Source organism: Apostichopus japonicus, chromosome 8, assembly GCF_037975245.1.
Source record: "Apostichopus japonicus isolate 1M-3 chromosome 8, ASM3797524v1, whole genome shotgun sequence".
NCBI lineage: Eukaryota > Metazoa > Echinodermata > Holothuroidea > Aspidochirotida > Stichopodidae > Apostichopus > Apostichopus japonicus.
In genome coordinates, this window is record NC_092568.1 from 3,930,861 (window position 1) to 3,948,384 (window position 17,524).

A 17,524-nucleotide genomic window follows, 5' to 3' on the forward strand; every position below is an offset into this window, starting at 1 on the left:
TCGGCTAAAACAAATTACAGTAGTTTAAACATTTCTCTTTCATAATCTTTTAACGAATCATCATTAATCTGAACTTTACTGTATGTCGTTTTCCGATTAAAAAAGTTTAAATTTTTAGTCCAGTCGGATTTATGTGCTTGCATATTCGTTTATTCTACAAGGACGCTAACTTCAAACTACTCGAATTCTCAGACCGTTTGATCAAACTGCATGGCTAAACTTGCGCAACTAACTTCAAATTCTGTTCTTTCATATTATATAAGCCTATTTCTGATTGGTTAATGTTCACTGTATGTCTTTTTTCCATCGAATGAAAGTTTCCGTTAGAAATTTTTCTTCGAAAACCTCATTATAACGCCTCATTATTTATTCATGAGCTACGTCACGAATCAGCTTGTGTATCAACAACATTCCCACTGATGCTGCGTCCGACAATCGTATTGTGATTTCTGAGGTGAATTTCGAGATTTGGGTGGTAATATGCAATGAAATAAGATGACGACATTGCAATAAACATAAATTAACAAGTTGAGAATCCTATTTCATAGTTTCCTTTGAAATAGGATGAACAGGGGAGTATCCAGGGGGGGCGCAACAGGCGCGCGCCCCCCCTATTGGCCGTCACCAAAAAATAAAAAAGTTTAGCAAAAAAAAAAAAAAAAAAAAAAATTGATGACGACCTTTATGTGAGATGTCGGTGATCGCTCAACCCCCCCCCCCCCCTCCCGTATGCTTTATTTTTTGTTTGCCAAAAAAAGGTTCTGGCGAAGTTCGGCGGCATAATAGTTTTAGAAACATAGATGGTAATTGTGTTTGTATTATCACTATAAACACTAAATGACATGCCAGCCATACTAAATTGTGCATTTTGTGTCCATATTTACTGGAAATGTTGCTTATTATTAAGGTCGAAAAATGGATCACATATGGCCATGGGCGGCGATCCTGGGTGGAGGGGGGATATATCCCCCCATGAAAATGGGTGGAGGGGATGTAATGCACCATATCCCCCCCCCCCCCACCAAATGCCAGGGATAAGAATATTTTCATGCCTACATTTATGCATCTTCGTTAATGTACGGCTCTTTTTTAGCTTCATTTCTCGCCTACCATAAACGCAGTGCGATCTTTTCAAATAAAGCGTCTTTATAAAGCAAAAATAGTTGACTGTAGGCTTCATTGGCCCTATTACAACAAAATGTATTATTGCGCCCACGGTATTGATATAGTACATATATGCACCCTCATAGTATTCATATAGGCCCTATAGTAGGCCTACACACGTACATGTTCCCTCGAACAGCTGAGAATCTCATGTAACCAGGGTAAATTAATGCTTAATACACGTTTCACCTGGATGCCCTAGCAATCGGTACCTAGGAATGTAACTATGTGTAATTGTGTATTGCATGTGTATAGGCCTATAATAGCATGCATGAGGCCATTTTCTTCATCGAATAATATAACAGAGCTCTCGAACATTCTAACGTTGCGCCTGAAACAAGATTGACAGGGGCAATTTTCCCAAAATAACACCCGAAATTAAGTATTTTGGATCCTGATTATGAGATATTTCGGACATGACATCCCTATTTTAAAGTTGGGTATATGCCGCTTGGAAACCTCGGGAAGTGCCGTTTCCGGCCATCTAGAGGGTTTGTTAATCCCAAAATTTTCTTGTACGCTTCGCGCCAACTCATGGTGGCGCTACGCTTAGATAGTCAACAAGGTCATATCCCCCCCCCCCCCCCCACTCGGAAGTACGGATCGCCGCCCATGCATATGACACCATTTTGCATTTCAGCCCTTCTTTGAAAGCAAAAATTGTACACCCCTCCCCTTAGACCCATCCCACAGGACGGCGATCATTCATGCCTGGCGCCCCCCCTATTGGAAAATCCTGGATACGCCCCTGATGAATATAGTGATATAAATTGCCCACGTAAACGTTTGTAGCGAACGTACAGGCCTACCGTGCTTTATGTATTAATGCATATGGTTTAGTACAGTTAGGTTAACACTCGTATGTACGTAGGCTAAAGCTATCGCTAGGACTATCAATGGTTGTTTGTTTGGAAGATATCACTGTAAGTGGGTAACTCCATGTACCCCAGTTAATTAAGTCAAATACATGAGTTTGCCTAATAAATGTTATTTTCTCAAGTTCGATTAAAAGGTGTGCAGACAAATAAATGTATAAGCACAACGTCATGTCTCAGTGTTCGTTTACATTCACTGCTATAATTATTTTAGCATCAGTTCATTTAGAAACAAATACAATCCCCATGCCGGTAATGGAACAGTCCGCCTGTCAATATGCATATTCATACCGGTGACTCATAACATCGGCGGATTTTAGTCTGTGTGGCTTTGTAGAGCAAATGCTCTTTTATAGCCTAAACTTTTCCATATGCTAGTAGAACATATATTTTTCAGTTATGTCCAGCCAAATCAGTCTCTATGTGATTACTGTCATGTCTTTCTGCTACTACTGCACTCATGAAACTTTCTCTATGAGGCATCTTATGCCCTTCAGCATGTCTCTTGACATAAATAGAATGAAAAGATAAAAAGTTTCAACATATTATGCATGAAAATATGAGTGTGATGTCTGGTATTTTGTGTAGAGTATTTGCCAGTTTTGCCCAGTTTTGGCAAAAGTTTTGCAAACTGCCATAGGTGAAATTATTGAATTTCTTTTCATTCAATGTCTGAAAATTTTGCCAACAGATGATTGAACGAACACCGGCTCAGTGACTAAACTGAGAGGATGAACATTTCTAGTTGCCAGAGGAATGCTTGTGGTTGCAATTGTGACATTGCAGAGGAAATTGCATCCAACTTTCACAAAAATCCATCACAAAGAGTTTCCAGAGCACTTAAACAACCATAGATAAATGTAATACCACACTCAAGTTGTGAAATTTTAACCCTAAATTTATATAGCTTTTTTAATACTACTGATAAGTTACCAAATGCTGTAAACTGGTCATATGTACCAAAAGATTGAATGATTTGCAAACCCTGAAACTGGCATGTTGTATGATATGCTGCAGATTTCCTGTAAACAAGGCTCTACTTGATTCATAAATAAGTACTCGACCACATCGTGTGTCAACCTGAAAGAAATAGACATAATTTTTATAGAATTCCTAAATACAAACTGTAAATGATGACATCCTAGGCTGCTAGCACAGATATATGTATGGTGAACAAAATTACCACCTTGATGGTTATCTATTACATGTTAATACAACTAGGAAGCTAATTGTATTTTGCCAATTTTGAGCTCTCTACATAACTTAATAGTTCAATCTTTTGTCAAGCAATCTCACTTGCCTCAAACACAAGACTGCACGGTTTAAAGTTGGTAAAGGATGGCTAAGCCAAAGGCTGTCATACAGTCCCAGTGCTATGAGGGGCTTTCACACCACCCATTCAGTAGTTACTTCAAAAAGGTACTCTAGAAAGATGAATAACAGATGGATAACAGCTAGATAGATTGACAGAGTGAAGATTCTGAGTCACAATAGTTCAAGTGGCATAGCTTGTTCGAGCTAAAAGTAACATTCCAATATGGGGGAGTCTTTCGAATATCCAGTTGCTCAGACTTACACCAGTATTTTACATACACTGTGCTTGATCTCCATTAACCAGGTGCCACTCCATTAAATATGGAATAACAACATTTTGCTCCAGAGTCTCCGTTCATACAATACCATGATGGCAACTTCCTAAGACCAGTCATGGAACCATGCAAAATATTTTGTGTGTCTTTGAGTGCAGCTTAACTTTCCTTTCCAATGTTTTTTGGTTGTGCTTCTATACTGCTAGTACTATCCTATTTTATCAGCATGTTAACGATCATTGACATCTGCTGCCAGGGTGTGTTGTCAGTAAACCATCTTTTGAAATTAAGGCCAGACTGTATAGTCATGCTTTTGAATGACATATCAGTTCTCTTGGATCTCATGCTGATCACCTGTCACAATTTTATTAAAATAGCTCAACACCTTGTCCAAACAGGGATCTCAATCACTGCAGTTTACAAAGTCATTACAAACTGAGGGCTTCCAATTTCATCCACAAAAGTCCACGAAATACGTACAGTATAGCCTAGTGCTGAAGAACATGTGGAGTGAGTACTTGGTAATATTATTATATTTTTCAAAATTGCAGACAATACGCTGCACATTGTTATACAGTGTACAAAGGACAAACAATGGGGCATTAGACATATTGTGAATCGCCTTTGGGAAAGCACGACACCCCTCCCCTTGGATCCACCAGTACAAAGCTAAGTATTGATCCTAGGCCCTAGGGTACTAATAATTATTAAAATTCCAGAGTGAATTGCCGTGCATGACACTGGCAGTACAGTTTGCAGGCCTAAGTAAGGCTAACACAGTTACATTCCTAAAATACAGTTACGCCTAGTAGTAGTAGTAACTACAGTAGTTAATACTATGCCTACTACTAGTTATAGGTAGGCTATATCGAAATTCGGACTTCTCCATCACTTCCAAAGCGCCCGAATCGACCGCTCGCCATTTCTCTATTTCTATGCTCCTTCACCTTGACTATACACGCTTGAAGTCGGGCTGGAAGTCGCCATTCTTCTCGTATACGCTTTGCACTTTGTTTACATCTATGGGCGCAGACATCTTGATTTGGGATGCTTGGCAGCGATTGGCTGAAACCCCAAACCTTCTTTAAGATCTATTTTGATTGGTGCTAACATACTGTGACACCGTCACCCTCCATGTAGGCTATACTCAAACGTTGACAATCGGACAGTTCTGCAAAGCCTAAGCTTCTCAGTGCTACATTCTGCACTGACAACGATTCGATCAATTTCTTCAATAATTTCCGGTATAAATTAGATATGATTTAAAAAACTCCTTAAGCCACCATATATGTAGTAGATCGGTGGTTTCGTGGTCTTTGTGTAACACAAGATAAGTTTTAACAGCAGGCTCTTCGTTGTTTATACATCGCGGTAATCCAGCTCCAGCGCGAAGAATGTTCGCGTGTGTAGGCTACTCTAACGTTTACAATCGGACAGTTCTGCGATTAAATCGATTCCGCCAAGTTTCATCTTTCGGTTTAACGAATACTTTACAAGTTTCCTTTTACTGTTAATTTGATCCGTGAATTTTATTTCAGCGATTTCGAAGAACAGTTAATGAACTGTGGTTTGAGTGTGAGTGTACTGTGTGTAACGCTATACAAGTACACCAACTGAGCATCGTAGTATATACGTTCGCGAGTATGTACGTTATATATATGAGGCAATCCAATGTGCTTACACGTGAGTTTATTTGCTGCGGAATTGGGAGTGCTAACTTCAAGTCGCCTGTTTTGCCTATCTGCAAGCACTACGTCAATCACCATATTGAAGCGTTCGAACAAACGGTACTTTTGGTGAGAAACTGGTGAATTTGAAAACCAGATTTCTACAAGAAGAAAACGTCGAATGGGGACAATTTTTACATGGTTAGAAAGAGAAAAATAATAACTACAAGGACAATGTATCAAAATCTTCCACCAGACAATTCCTTTAATACTTAGAAGTGATTAAAAGTGCGTCGTCATCTTCATGAATTCAAAACCATCAAAGTAGGCTCAATTTAAATTAAAAGAAAGAAAATGTACTTGCCGAAACCCGGGAAAGTTCAGAACTCGTTTGAGTTCTCCTTAAATGATTTGAAGCAGGGACCTTTAGATCTTCAGTCTAACGCTCTCCCAACTGAGCTATTTCGGCAGTTAGGAAGAGATAGATGCAATTAAATAATAAACAATTATTTTGATAATATATAAATTTAAGTCTGAAGTGAATTCTCCAAGGGCGGCGGAAGCACTTTTAATCTGGGGGGGCACCAACGTCGAAGGGCACTTTGCAGAAATTCGATTGGACTGATGCAGCCTGATATGTAGTACCCTTTATAACTCTTATTGTATTATCTTATTTGCGTATACACATCACTCCATGAATGCCCCCCCGCCCCCGCCTCAAGTAAACAATGTATACTAGCACTGCAATATCTAATGTGCAAATTGGGAAATTGGAAAATCATTATAAAGTCCAAGTCCCTGCACACGCGTACGATACATGCATGAAAGCAAATGAAATATGTCAAAATACTGAAAGAAAAATAATTTTCTATGTGTTTTTCAATGGTTAAACTAATATTATTATGATCATTATTATTGTAACGACTTTGCCAATAATTCTAACCAATTTGGAAGGGTTATAACACGGCAATGATTGTATGTTATTGGCATGCTATGTAATAACCAACGCATGCCTATATGATATGCACGTTAACATACATGTTGAACGCGCGCGTAGCGCGCGAAAAATTTTGGTAATGTTTTTCGGGCAAGTCGTTACAGCCCCCCCCCCCCCCCTCCCCCCAAATCAAATTGGGCTCCTATACGCCTGTGGTAGTAAACATTTAAAACTTCCGGGTTTCGCTTTGTAAACTCTTTATTTATTTAGAAATTTTTATGTAGAAAAAGGGCACATTTTTAACCTGAGGAAAAGTGGGGGGGCACGTGCCCCCTGTGCCCCCCGGTTCCGCCGCCCTTGGAATTCTCTTAATACTTAGTAGTGATTAAAAGTGCGTCGTCTTCGTAATAAATTCAAAACAATCAAAGTAGGCTCAATTAAAATTAAAAGAAAGAAAATGTACTTGCCGAAACCCGGGAAAGTTCAGAACTCGTTTGAGTTCTCCGGAAATGATTTGAAGCAGGGACCTTTAGATCTTCAGTCTAACGCTCTCCCAACTGAGCTATTTCGGCAGTTAGGAAAAGATAGATGCAATTAAATAATAAACAATTATTTTGATAATATATAAATTTAAGTCTGAAGTGAATTCTCTTAATACTTAGTAGTGATTAAAAGTGCGTCGTCTTCGTAATAAATTCAAAACAATCAAAGTAGGCTCAATTAAAATTAAAAGAAAGAAAATGTACTTGCCGAAACCCGGGAAAGTTCAGAACTCGTTTGAGTTCTCCGGAAATGATTTGAAGCAGGGACCTTTAGATCTTCAGTCTAACGCTCTCCCAACTGAGCTATTTCGGCAGTTAGGAAAAGATAGATGCAATTAAATAATAAACAATTATTTTGATAATATATAAATTTAAGTCTGAAGTGAATTCTCTTAATACTTAGTAGTGATTAAAAGTGCGTCGTCTTCGTAATAAATTCAAAACAATCAAAGTAGGCTCAATTAAAATTTTTTTTTTTTTAAAGTTTCACTTTATTCAACCAAAATCAAAATGTACAGATAAAACAAGTGCTCTTAGTGCACTTTTTGACAAGTACTAAACAGAATTTAGTAAAATAATAATCCAAACAGTTAATGCAGAACAAAGGAAGTATATATTAAGACTTTAGAAATGAAAAACAAAACCTTAAGAGACATTTGTCTTGAGATTAATATGAAGTTTGTCTTTTTTAATTTTAACAAAAGACGTTCCGGACGTCCAAAGTTTACTGAACTGATGTTTTGTAAGACGACTGAAGTCTGCTTCTACTCGGGTTTTAATTTCCTTTGCAATAATCGAGAGAAGAGCAGTCCCAGTTTGGGCTTGGTCTTCAAAAATATGAAGGCACCTTGACTTCCAAATAGCAAATTTCGTAATACAAAAGATAAACCAAATTCTGTTGAAAACTATCTGTGGAAAGTCGACACAAGGGAATCCAAACAAATACAGTTTCATGTTAAATGAGCTGTTATCACCAGCTAATCTGTGAAAAATTTTCTCTACCCAAATCAAAACTGTCTTGGCTTTTGGGCATTCCCAGAAAATGTGAGAAATGGTCTCAATTTCGTTACACTGCTCGCAAGGACAAATACCGTCACCCATTCCCCAGTCCTTTATCCTTTTACCGGTGTACAAAATGTGATGTGCTAGACGCCATTGAAAATCCATTAATTTGTTGCCTAGCATGTTACTAAAGGCCAGCTTCCAGATGGTCTCCCAAGGGAAAGCTGGGTAATCTCTAACAGCAATTAAGTTGGCACCACTGGGTTGAAGGGATTTAGTAATAAGTTTGATACTCTTACTGGACTGAAAGAAAAGGCTGTCCATGGAATGTAACCTCCTAATGATATCACTTGCGTAAAGTAACGAGGGTGGACAAACGGCAGAATTTGGCCGCGTATTGGACCATAACTGAGGGAAGACTCTACGTAGTGGCATGGCCAGAAAGAAACGAGCTATAATAAAATGGATAGGCGGGTCTTGCATGCGAGTCAGCAAGGTAAATAAAGGTCTAATTAACAATGCATCCATCTTATTTCTAAAACTATCTAAACCTAAGCCGCCTTGTAGTCTGTCCAAGATGATGACTTTCCTAGACACAAGGTCGGGTTTGTTTTCACCCCAAATAAAGGAGAAAACGGCTTTGTTTACTTCCTTGACCACACTATCAGGCACACGAAAAACGGGGGCCACAAAGTAAAACAGTGGATAAATAACAGTATTAGTAACCAGTACTTTGCCTAGGAGAGTCAAGTGTCTGCTGCTCCAAGATTTAGCAAGAAGAGTGGCAGATTTAACCTTTGTAGCCCAATTACAATGGACAGCCTCCTTTGAACCAAAAGTCACACCCGTGATTTTGATTGAAGAGGTACTCCAATGAATGTTGGTGGGTAACTGACGAGAGGCAAACGTACCCAACTTTAAGCCACAAGTCTTGCTCATGTTTACAGAAGCACCGGTAGCTTTTTGAAAAAGTTTAAACACATTAAAATACTGTGCGATATCACCAATATTGGTTGCAACACATGTGGCGTCATCCGCGTATTGAAGAAATTTAACACGTCTGCCACTCCCACCAGGGATGGGAAAGCCCCGGATGCTATTGCAACTGTTAATATATCTAGAAATTGGCTCAATAAATAACACATACAGAACCGGTGAAAGGGGGCAGCCCTGCCTCACCCCTCGAGCAATGGGTATGATATCAGAGAGATTTCCGTTGATAAGAATACGACTGTAAATATTGTTGTACAAAATAGTCACCCATTTTCGAAAATTGCTACCAAACCGTAACTTCTCGAGAACTCTCATAAGAAATGACCAAGAAACTTTATCGAAAGCTTTGTGTTGGTCGATTGAGATGAGGGCACAATCAATTTTCTTCATGGCAGAATAATCAATTATATCTCTAATTATGAACATATTATCGTGAATAGATCTGCCAGGGACAGAACACGTTTGATGCTCGTTTACAATAGTGGGCAATACTTTAGACATTCTGATTTGTAGAACCTTCGAGATCAGTTTATAGTCTGTGTTAAGCAGACTGATTGGACGCCAATTGGTTGGGTCAGTCTTATCACCTTTCTTTGGGAGAAGTGTAACGATGCCTGTACGCTGAGACATTGACATAGTGCCAGTTTTGAAAATGTTGTTATAAACACCGAGGAGGTCTTCGCCCAACATATCTAGGAAGGAGGAATAGAATTCATATGGAAGACCATCAATACCCGGAGATTTGTTATTGGAAGCAAGCGACAGAGCAATCTTTATCTCATCTAGAGTGATAGGTTTTTCAAGACTTTCAATGTCCTCATCATTTAACATGTTGTGCAAACTATTAATGAAAACATCTTGAGAACTCTCGTCAAACCCTTCGTGGTTGGAATAGAGATCACTAAAGAATTTGTGGAAAACCTCTATAATTTCCTTATTATTGCAGGTAATATTACCGTCCGGTTTGCGGACTTGATGAACAACTTTCTGATCGGCTTGACGTTTTTCTTTTCTAAAGAAAAAGGCAGATGGTTTTTCCCCTTCTTCAAGAAATTGAGCTCTGGAACGAATGTAAGCACCTCTTAACTCAGTGTTAATAATATCATCGATTTCCTGAGAATTTGAAGTCGCACAAAGCGTTTGAAGCTCTTTAAGCCGATTTCTCTTCTGACGAGCAATGCGGGAGCTGTGCCGAACCGCAAGCGTTTTAATTCTAGACTTAACGTTCTCCCACCAATCAGATAAAGCATTAAAACCTGGCTTCAGAGTGGACCAAAGCTTATAATAAACACGTAATTCTTTGCAGAATTCCTTATCATTGTTAAGAGACACATTGTACTTCCAATAACCTTTCCCCCGAGTAGCAGTGTGAGGAATTTTGATGTTGACCTGAATAGGCTTATGGTCAGAATAAGGGATCGGCGACGTAGTCGCTTTGTTGACAAAAAAATCTCTCGAAGAGTAGATTCGATCAAGTCTAGAACTTTGACTGTTGTTAAAACGAAACCAGGTATGACCGGGTATGGTGGGGTGGATAACCCTATAACAATCAACAAGATTATAAGTGACAATAAGATCGTTGATCTCATCCCGGCCTACAAAAGCAGAACGGTTGGACGAAATGTTTGAGCGATCGATGTCATCCATTACACAATTAAAATCGCCCCCCAAAATAATATGGTCGTAACCACGGGTGTAAGTGTAAATTTGCCTGAAAAACGCTTTCCTTTCACTCGGGGCGTTAGGCGCATAAATGTTACAAACCCGTACAGTACTGTTATGAATAGTGCAGAGGGCAGAAATGCAACGACCAGAGGTATCGTGTCTTACTTGCGAAATGACGCAACACAGTTTACTACTGAAAGCAATACCCACCCCACAAGAGTGATTAGAAGAACTAGGGGAGAAAATGAAAGGACCACCCCATTGACGTCTGAAAAATTGAGAGTCGGCACTATCCGACAAATACAGTTCTTGCAGAGAATAATATCAAAATTGAATATCTTAGCCCATTGTAAAATCTTTGAACATTTTTTGTTGTCTCTTAGTCCATTAACGTTAAGTGAAGCAATCGATAGGTTCATAGTAGCCATAGAGAGAGATAAAGTAAAGAACAGAACGAGATGTATACCACAATGAGATTCCGATGATCAGGCATTCCTTAAAAAATACCTGTCGAAAAATTCTATCTCCTTTTTACTGACAAATTCTGGGTGCTCGTCAGCCATATGTAAGATCCATTCCTGGGGGGATTTACACGTATTCTTGCATGACTTCATAGCACATGGGTACTTTGACGGTTTCAGCTTTGGGTGGGCGTTTAACAGGTGCTCTTTCAAAACGTGATACTCAGAAAAAACTTCCGGGCATCCCTTTGCTTTACATGAGTGCCATGGCTCATCCTCTAGAAAAATTTGTGACATTTTCACACTATCTTTGGGGTCCTCGGCGGGGAAGCGAAGACTTGACCTGGATCTTTCTGGTCTTTTGACTGCTTCAGGTTGGGAGACACTTTTTCTCTTGGGTCTTAAGCTGGGACGAAATTTATTATCCCCAACGATGTCCTCTTGTGACGATATTTCAGGTGAAGGTTTAGACTGTCTTCTTTCGCTGTTCGATACTTCCCGATGTTCTGTTTGAGGGGTGGCCCAGCTACTTGATGCTAAAGACATTGTCTCCATAACCTCTGTGTTTTCGAACAAATCTGTGTCGCTATCGTTGATTGTTTGACTTTCTTCTTTTTTCTCTAGGTCCTGTGTCATACCTTGTGTATCGACCGTTTCGGCATTGGTGTTGCCGTCAGTTACTTTTGCCGTTGGCTCGTCAGTTTCTTCCGACATTGTTGCCTCTTGTTGCACGACAGCAGGACCCTTGACCCAGGCTCTGGCGGTAGGGCTGATTTTGTTCGCAAAGGAAATTGGGCAGCTACGAGAGGTGTGCCCCAACTTTTCGCATACGGTGCACTTAACTTCAGTCACACATTGCTTTGCTGTATGTCCAATTTCGTGACAGTTGTAGCACTTTATCTGGTCACAGTGTTTTGCTTCATGTCCGTTTGCTCCACATTTCAGGCAAGTTCTGGGCTGGCCTCTATATCGCACCCAACAGTTTCTTCCACCAAGTCTTAAGGATGAAGGGATGTCTTTGGTGATTTCAACCTGATACTGCCGAATCCCATTAAACACCTGTGGGTAGTCGGAAAGTGTAAGGAAACGACCACTCACAACTTTACCGTAACGGCCTAGAATATACCTCACCACGTTGTCCCCCAATTCATACGGTACATGCAAAACGGTAACTAGCGTCGTGCAACCGGTATATGTTGTTGCAGTGCAGCAATCTGCACTCGATAGAGCAGGCCAAAACTTCTTCTTCAAATCTACTGTTTTGAAAGTCACGTCCCATAGTCTACCGGGGAGTTCCTGAACCGCCGTTAGATGTTCTCCGGGATCTATGCACTTTTCCTTCAAAAGATTAAAAAGAACTGACTTCCCCTCACTACAATCTAGGTGAAGCTGTATGGACGTGTCTCGACTAAGAGCAGCCATATTGATTCCTATGTTCGTTCTTGTTCTATTAAAGCTCAACTATATAAGGCTCAATTAAAATTAAAAGAAAGAAAATGTACTTGCCGAAACCCGGGAAAGTTCAGAACTCGTTTGAGTTCTCCGATATGATTTGAACCAGGGACCTTTAGATCTTCAGTCTAACGCTCTCCCAACTGAGCTATTTCGGCAGATAGGAAAAGATAGATGCAATTAAATAATAAACAATTATTTTGATGATGTATAAATTTAAGTCTGAAGTGACTTCTCTTCATACCAAGAAGGGATTAAAAGTGCGTCCTCTTTACTAATAAATTCAAAACAATCAAGTACAGCTCAATTTAAGTCAAAAAGAAGAAGAAAGAAAATGTACTTGCCGAAACCCGGGAAAGTTCAGAACTCGTTTGAGTTCTCCGGAAGTGATTTGAAGCAGGGACCTTTAGATCTTCAGTCTAACGCTCTCCCAACTGAGCTATTTCGGCAGTTAGGAAAAGATAGATGCAATTAAATAATAAACAATTATTTTGATAATATATAAATTTAAGTCTGAAGTGAATTCTCTTAATACTTAGTAGTGATTAAAAGTGCGTCGTCTTCTTAATAAATTCAAAACAATCAAAGTAGGCTCAATTAAAAAGAAGAAGAAAGAAAATGTACTTGCCGAAACCCGGGAAAGTTCAGAACTCGCTTGAGTTCTCCGGAAGTGATTTGAAGCAGGGACCTTTAGATCTTCAGTCTAACGCTCTCCCAACTGAGCTATTTCGGCAGTTAGGAAAAGATAGATGCAATTAAATAATAAACAATTATTTTGATAATATATAAATTTAAGTCTGAAGTGAATTCTCTTAATACTTAGTAGTGATTAAAAGTGCGTCGTCTTCGTAATAAATTCAAAACAATCAAAGTAGGCTCAATTAAAATTAAAAGAAAGAAAATGTACTTGCCGAAACCCGGGAAAGTTCAGAACTCGTTTGAGTTCTCCGGATATGATTTGAACCAGGGACCTTTAGATCTTCAGTCTAACGCTCTCCCAACTGAGCTATTTCGGCAGATAGGAAAAGATAGATGCAATTAAATAATAAACAATTATTTTGATGATGTATAAATTTAAGTCTGAAGTGACTTCTCTTCATACCAAGAAGGGATTAAAAGTGCGTCCTCTTTACTAATAAATTCAAAACAATCAAGTACAGCTCAATTTAAGTCAAAAAGAAGAAGAAAGAAAATGTACTTGCCGAAACCCGGGAAAGTTCAGAACTCGTTTGAGTTCTCCGGAAGTGATTTGAAGCAGGGACCTTTAGATCTTCAGTCTAACGCTCTCCCAACTGAGCTATTTCGGCAGTTAGGAAAAGATAGATGCAATTAAATAATAAACAATTATTTTGATAATATATAAATTTAAGTCTGAAGTGAATTCTCTTAATACTTAGTAGTGATTAAAAGTGCGTCGTCTTCTTAATAAATTCAAAACAATCAAAGTAGGCTCAATTAAAAAGAAGAAGAAAGAAAATGTACTTGCCGAAACCCGGGAAAGTTCAGAACTCGCTTGAGTTCTCCGGAAGTGATTTGAAGCAGGGACCTTTAGATCTTCAGTCTAACGCTCTCCCAACTGAGCTATTTCGGCAGTTAGGAAAAGATAGATGCAATTAAATAATAAACAATTATTTTGATAATATATAAATTTAAGTCTGAAGTGAATTCTCTTAATACTTAGTAGTGATTAAAAGTGCGTCGTCTTCGTAATAAATTCAAAACAATCAAAGTAGGCTCAATTAAAATTAAAAGAAAGAAAATGTACTTGCCGAAACCCGGGAAAGTTCAGAACTCGTTTGAGTTCTCCGGATATGATTTGAACCAGGGACCTTTAGATCTTCAGTCTAACGCTCTCCCAACTGAGCTATTTCGGCAGATAGGAAAAGATAGATGCAATTAAATAATAAACAATTATTTTGATGATGTATAAATTTAAGTCTGAAGTGACTTCTCTTCATACCAAGAAGGGATTAAAAGTGCGTCCTCTTTACTAATAAATTCAAAACAATCAAGTACAGCTCAATTTAAGTCAAAAAGAAGAAGAAAGAAAATGTACTTGCCGAAACCCGGGAAAGTTCAGAACTCGTTTGAGTTCTCCGGAAGTGATTTGAAGCAGGGACCTTTAGATCTTCAGTCTAACGCTCTCCCAACTGAGCTATTTCGGCAGTTAGGAAAAGATAGATGCAATTAAATAATAAACAATTATTTTGATAATATATAAATTTAAGTCTGAAGTGAATTCTCTTAATACTTAGTAGTGATTAAAAGTGCGTCGTCTTCTTAATAAATTCAAAACAATCAAAGTAGGCTCAATTAAAAAGAAGAAGAAAGAAAATGTACTTGCCGAAACCCGGGAAAGTTCAGAACTCGCTTGAGTTCTCCGGAAGTGACTTGAAGCAGGGACCTTTAGATCTTCAGTCTAACGCTCTCCCAACTGAGCTATTTCGGCAGTTAGGAAAAGATAGATGCAATTAAATAATAAACAATTATTTTGATAATATATAAATTTAAGTCTGAAGTGAATTCTCTTAATACTTAGTAGTGATTAAAAGTGCGTCGTCTTCGTAATAAATTCAAAACAATCAAAGTAGGCTCAATTAAAATTAAAAGAAAGAAAATGTACTTGCCGAAACCCGGGAAAGTTCAGAACTCGTTTGAGTTCTCCGGAAATGATTTGAACCAGGGACCTTTAGATCTTCAGTCTAACGCTCTCCCAAACTGAGCTATTTCGGCAGATAGGAAAAGATAGATGCCATTAAATAATAAGCAATTATCTTTATAATGTATAAATTTAAGTCTGAAGTGACCTCTCTTAAAAGTAGTAATTAAAAGTGCGTCGTCTTCGTAATAAATTCAAAACAATCAAAGTAGGCTCAGTTTAAATTAAAAGAAAGAAAATGTACTTGCCGAAACCCGGGAAAGTTCAGAACTCGTTTGAGTTCTCCGGATATGATTTGAACCAGGGACCTTTAGATCTTCAGTCTAACGCTCTCCCAACTGAGCTATTTCGGCAGTTAGGAAAAGATAGATGCCATTAAATAATAAGCAATTAGTTAAATCATGTATAAATTTAAGTCTGAAGTGACTTCTCTTCATACCAAGAAGGGATTAAAAGTGCGTCCTCTTTACTAATAAATTCAAAACAATCAAGTACAGCTCAATTTAAGTCAAAAAGAAGAAGAAAGAAAATGTACTTGCCGAAACCCGGGAAAGTTCAGAACTCGTTTGAGTTCTCCGGAAGTGATTTGAAGCAGGGACCTTTAGATCTTCAGTCTAACGCTCTCCCAACTGAGCTATTTCGGCAGCTAGGAAAGGATAGATGCAATTAAATAATAAGCAATTATTTTGATAAAGTATAAATTTAAGTCTGAAGTGACTTCTCTTAATACTTAGTAGTGATTAAAAGTGCGTCGTCTTCTTAATAAATTCAAAACAATCAAAGTAGGCTCAATTAAAATTAAAAGAAAGAAAATGTACTTGCCGAAACCCGGGAAAGTTCAGAACTCGTTTGAGTTCTCCGGAAGTGATTTGAACCAGGGACCTTTAGATCTTCAGTCTAACGCTCTCCCAACTGAGCTATTTCGGCAGTTAGGAAAAGATAGATGCCATTAAATAATAAGCAATTAGTTAAATCATGTATAAATTTAAGTCTGAAGTGACTTCTCTTAATACTTAGTAGTGATTAAAAGTGCGTCGTCTTCTTAATAAATTCAAAACCATCAAAGTAGGCTCAATTAAAATTAAAAGAAAGAAAATGTACTTGCCGAAACCCGGGAAAGTTCAGAACTCGTTTGAGTTCTCCGGAAGTGATTTGAACCAGGGACCTTTAGATCTTCAGTCTAACGCTCTCCCAACTGAGCTATTTCGGCAGCTAGGAAAGGATAGATGCAATTAAATAATAAGCAATTATTTTGATAAAGTATAAATTTAAGTCTGAAGTGACTTCTCTTAATACCAAAAAGGGATTAAAAGTGCGTCCTCTTTACTAATAAATTCAAAAGACTCAAGTACAGCTCAAGTTAAGTCAAAAAGAAGTAGAAAGAAAATGTACTTGCCGAAACCCGGGAAAGTTCAGAACTCGTTTGAGTTCTCCGGATATGATTTGAACCAGGGACCTTTAGATCTTCAGTCTAACGCTCTCCCAACTGAGCTATTTCGGCAGATAGGAAAAGATAGATGCAATTAAATAATAAACAATTATTTTGATAATATATAAATTTAAGTCTGAAGTGACTTCTCTGAATACTTAGTAGTGATTACAAGTGCGTCGTCTTCGTAATAAATTCAAAACAATCAAAGTAGGCTCAATTAAAATTAAAAGAAAGAAAATGTACTTGCCGAAACCCGGGAAAGTTCAGAACTCGTTTGAGTTCTCCGGATATGATTTGAACCAGGGACCTTTAGATCTTCAGTCTAACGCTCTCCCAACTGAGCTATTTCGGCAGATAGGTAATAGATGCGATTAAATAATAAACAATTATTTTGATGATGTATAAATTTAAGTCTGAAGTGACTTCTCTTCATACCAAAAAGGGATTAAAAGTGCGTCCTCTTTACTAATAAATTCAAAAGACTCAAGTACAGCTCAAGTTAAGTCAAAGAAGGAGAAAGAAAATGTACTTTCCGAAACCCGGGAAAGTTCAGAACTCGTTTGAGTTCTCCGGATATGATTTGAACCAGGGACCTTTAGATCTTCAGTCTAACGCTCTCCCAACTGAGCTATTTCGGCAGATAGGAAAAGATAGATGCAATTAAATAATAAACAATTATTTTGATAATATATAAATTTAAGTCTGAAGTGACTTCTCTGAATACTTAGTAGTGATTACAAGTGCGTCGTCTTCGTAATAAATTCAAAACAATCAAAGTAGGCTCAATTAAAATTAAAAGAAAGAAAATGTACTTGCCGAAACCCGGGAAAGTTCAGAACTCGTTTGAGTTCTCCGGATATGATTTGAACCAGGGACCTTTAGATCTTCAGTCTAACGCTCTCCCAACTGAGCTATTTCGGCAGATAGGAAAAGATAGATGCGATTAAATAATAAACAATTATTTTGATGATGTATAAATTTAAGTCTGAAGTGACTTCTCTTCATACCAAAAAGGGATTAAAAGTGCGTCCTCTTTACTAATAAATTCAAAAGACTCAAGTACAGCTCAAGTTAAGTCAAAGAAGG

General features: G+C 38.2%; 1 protein-coding gene and 1 non-coding gene across 2 annotated transcripts; one reads left to right on the plus strand and one right to left on the minus strand.

The window, feature by feature from the left end:
* The first annotated feature begins 7,375 nt into the window (after positions 1-7,375).
* LOC139971496 (uncharacterized) lies at positions 7,376-12,041 on the plus strand. Its single transcript, XM_071978037.1, has 3 exons — positions 7,376-8,272; positions 9,716-9,840; positions 11,520-12,041. The coding sequence occupies exons 1-3, from the start codon at positions 8,239-8,241 to the stop codon at positions 11,895-11,897; spliced, it is 537 nt and encodes a 178-aa protein (XP_071834138.1). The 5' UTR covers positions 7,376-8,238; the 3' UTR covers positions 11,898-12,041.
* Positions 12,042-12,398: 357 nt separating this feature from the next.
* On the minus strand, positions 12,399-12,505 carry Trnaf-gaa (transfer RNA phenylalanine (anticodon GAA)). Its single transcript has one exon. It is a non-coding gene; the product is annotated as a tRNA-Phe (tRNA).
* Positions 12,506-17,524: the final 5,019 nt, after the last annotated feature.

What these genes read in the sequence shown, in the direction of transcription:
- LOC139971496 (XM_071978037.1), top strand. Translation starts at nt 8,239, where the DNA reads ATGGATAGGCGGGTCTTGCATGCGAGTCAGCAAG. An exon ending in CTTGCATGCGAGTCAGCAAG is followed by an intron (nt 8,273 to 9,715) that starts GTAAATAAAGGT and finishes TTATTATTGCAG; the next exon opens with GTAATATTACCGTCCGGTTT. An exon ending in AATTGAGCTCTGGAACGAAT is followed by an intron (nt 9,841 to 11,519) that starts GTAAGCACCTCT and finishes TTTTTTCTCTAG; the next exon opens with GTCCTGTGTCATACCTTGTG.